This window comes from Chrysochloris asiatica, unplaced genomic scaffold (genome assembly GCF_000296735.1).
Source record: "Chrysochloris asiatica unplaced genomic scaffold, ChrAsi1.0 scaffold00991, whole genome shotgun sequence".
Taxonomy (NCBI): domain Eukaryota; kingdom Metazoa; phylum Chordata; class Mammalia; order Afrosoricida; family Chrysochloridae; genus Chrysochloris; species Chrysochloris asiatica.
The window spans coordinates 49,462-53,150 of NW_006409509.1; the positions used below are offsets into that span (position 1 = coordinate 49,462).

The 3,689-nt window shown below is 44.6% G+C and overlaps 1 protein-coding gene across 1 annotated transcript; it reads left to right on the top strand.

Annotated features, from left to right (window-relative positions):
- Nucleotides 1-22: 22 nt before the first annotated feature.
- LOC102827520 (keratin-associated protein 5-1-like) lies at nt 23-389 on the top strand (the record flags this gene model as incomplete). The annotated part of the gene is made up of 1 exon (XM_006878014.1): nt 23-389. A coding segment is annotated over one exon (367 nt), but the record flags the coding sequence as incomplete, so codon positions are not given.
- Nucleotides 390-3,689: the final 3,300 nt, after the last annotated feature.

The window sequence follows — 3,689 nt, forward strand, 5'->3', positions numbered from 1 at the left end:
TGGTTCCTGTGGGGGCTCCAAGGGGGGCTGTGGCTCCTGTGGGGGCTCCAAGGGGGGCTGTGGCTCCTGTGGGGGCTCCAAGGGGGGCTGTGGCTCCTGTGGGGGCTCCAAGGGGGGCTGTGGTTCCTGTGGAGGATCCAAGGGGGGCTGTGGCTCCAGCTGTTGTGTGCCTGTTTGCTGTTGTAAGCCCGTGTGCTGCTGTGTGCCAGCCTGTTCCTGCTCCAGCTGTGGCTCCTGTGGGGGCTCCAAGGGAGGTTGTGGCTCATGTGACTGCTGCCAGTCCAGCTGTTGCAAGCCCTGTGGTTGCTCTTCTGGCTGTGGACAGTCTTGCTGTCAGTCCAGCTGTTGCAAACCTTGTGGCTGCTCTTCTGGCTGTGGACAGTCCTGCTGTCAGTCCAGCTGTTGCAAACCTTGCTGCTGCTCTTCTGGCTGTGGTCAACCCTGTTGCCAGTCCAGCTGCTGCAAGCCCTGTTGCTGTCAGTCCAGCTGCTGCAAGCCTTGCTGCTGCTCTTCAGGATGTGGTCAGTCCTGCAGTTGTGTCCCCGTCTGCTGCCAATGCAAGATCTGAGCTTCACCACAGTCCTCAGTGGCGCCTATGGATCAGATGTTTTGTGCAGAAACCCACCCTTGTTCTAAACCCCTGAGGCACAGCTCTGGACTCATCTACTCTGCAGTGTAGAAACTGGAGAGTTCACATAGGAAAAGCCTGCCCCAAGACCTGTGAGAGGGGCATATGGTCCTCCCCATCCTTCATCTCCTCTGGATGATTTCAGAAGCGGGAGCAAACAGTCTTCCTTCCTGGCTCACCTCCCTCTTATGGAATGTTCTAGCTCCTCTCGAGTCCCTAAGGAATGCTCTTGCTACCATCTCTCCAAATCTCTTGTTGATCATGATTCACTCTCGACTTTGTGATTCCTTTAAATAAATACATATCTCCCATGAATTCTGTTCTCAGTGTAATTCTTTTCTTACTGCTTCTGTTTAATCGCCATTACAACACCTTCTTCTCTTGGAACCCCTGTGTGAAGCAAACTGCTTAATGCTTGGCTGCTAACTGAAATGCTGGTGGTTCAAGTTCACTCAGAGCTATCTCTAAATAATGCTTTGGTAATCTACTGACTAAAAATATCAGCCATGAAAACCCCATGAATAGTAGTAACCTGTTACTACAGCTGACTGCTGTGAAAGGGATCACATTAGAAAGACTTGGATAGAGTGGGATAAAAATGTGGGAAAAACTCAAAATCATTAAAAAAAAAAGAACCCAACTAGGCTCATTGGTCATATAGAGACTGATGGTGCCCCAGAGACTATGAGCCTTAGACATCCCTCAGGTCTTGAAGGAAACTTGTGTCTATAGCTCAATATTCATTCAAAACAGTATTCAGGACAATAAGGAGAAAAATAACACTAGAGAGGGGAAAAACAACAACCCTGTAGACCATATATAGTTCTACTATAACAACATGGGGTTTACCATAAGTGGAATCTGCTTATGAAAAATCAGCAGCTGAGAACCTTGTGGAGCAACATTCTACCATGACACAAAAGGGTGCAGGGGGTGACCGTGAGTGAAATCTACTTATGAAAATTCACTTAAAGCTGTGGGGGCACAGTTCTACTCTGACACACAGAAGGACACCATAAGTGGAATCTACTTTTGAAAACTCATCCATTGAATACTCTACTTGGCAAAGTTCTACTCTGACTTTTAAGGGAGTACCAGGAGTGGAATCTACTTATGAAAAATTAGCGGCTAAAAATCCTGAGGAGCATAGTTCTACTCTAACACACATGGGGGCTTCTGAGTGATTCTAACCATGAAAAATAAGCTGACAAAAAGCCTGTGGAGCACAGTTCTACTCTGACACACATGGGGTGGCCTCAAGTTGAGGTCAGCTTGGTTGGAATCTATTTAACAGGTGTCCCTTACAAGGGCCATTGCCTAAATCAGGGTCCATTGAACCAATTCAAGTTCTCATATCTTGAATCCCTTACACAACATAGAAATGTATGTGTGTATGTGTGTGTGCATATGCCGAGAGAGAGTAGCAACACAGATGTGTATAAAACATGAATGGGTCAGAGGGTGGGGCTATAACCAGCCTGCTACAGTGCAAAATCACCCAGTGACTTCTGGAAAAAGAGGTGTGACTTTTTCTTTTTCTTTTTAATCTTCCATTCTTGTGCTCTCCCTTGTCATACCCTCTCTGCCAAGCCCAGGTGTCTTCACGCATGTGAGAGCACACCTCTAAAAGGGTCCAGCATTGTACCCCCACAGGGTACAATTCTCCCACAGTGAAAAGAGAAAGTAGCTGAAAGTCCCAGTCGGCTCCAGAGGCTAATCATCCATCAGATTCTTATGACATCTGACTGGAATTTAGCTCTGAAGTTGGCTCTCCTACTTGGGCAGGAGCTTGTATTCCTGCCTTATGTAACAAGGAACAGCTGGTTAGGCCATACAGCCAAGCCATATTTGCACCCTGTAAAACCCCAACATAAAAGGCAAAAGCCAAAGCCAGCTACTATATACAAGAACAGTGTGTAAAACCAATACCTGTTAAAAACACACTAAAGGGAGAAGGGTGTAGTCATTTGGAGAAGGATACTGTGGATATGCAGAGACTCAACTGATCGTCAGAGATAAACGTGTGAACAATCTTTCTTCCACTCATTTCTCATTCTGTCTGTGCACCTGCATGGTGTTGACTAGAAGGGTGTCTGAGTGAGTGGACATCTCCACCCACCCCTGGAGGTTTCTACTGTGTACACACACTGATCTGCTCAGCAAAGGCTACTGGACTAATTTGCTACTTTTTTTGTGTGTTTTTTTGGAAAAATGAAAGTGTTTTCCTTTTGTTTCTGTTTTTTGTATTTTTGGTCTCATTTTTCCCCTTGGGGTGGGAGCTTTCTCTCCCTACGTTATCCAAGAAGAGACAGCAATTGTGGCCATATAACCAAGCTACAAGCATCTCCTATAATATCCTGCCATCTGGGTAGGAGCCAATACCACTGCTGTACATTACATAGATAGTCAACACTTGCTAAGATTACTCTTAGTTGAGTAGTAAGAGACATGAAAAGGGAAGCTTATCTCTGGATCACATCTACCAGGAGGTACTCAGTAAACTTAATAATAAAGTAGCATACATTCATTCAATTATTGAAAACACATCTAACTATTCAAAATGTCCAAGAAACAATGAAAGATCTCATCACATATCCATGAACTAAAAAGAGTAACTGAGACAAATGAGCTTGAGATAGACCTAGACTTCCCATTAGAAGGACAGCAGGTGTTGGACTGCCTGAGAAGGGATTCACAAGAATGATATTGAGGTGCATCCAAATGCTCCACAGAGCGGTGGATGAAAATAAGGAAGAAGTCAGGAAAGTGCTACAGGAACAATCAAATAAGATAGATACAGCATTGGAAACAATTCAAAACCTGCAAAAAGAGGTCCAGGCAATAAATAATCAAATATCAGAAATGGACAGTACACTGAAAGGGCAAAGAAATAGAATTGAAGAGATGGAAGCCATACCCAGCAAGCTGGAAGATAAATTTCTCAATACTGCTAAGACAGAAGAGCAAGCAGAAAAAGGGATTAAAAAATCTGAATAAAGTCATGTTGGACAACATGAAGAGGAATAACTTAATAATTATTGGCTTTCCAGAACATGAAGAA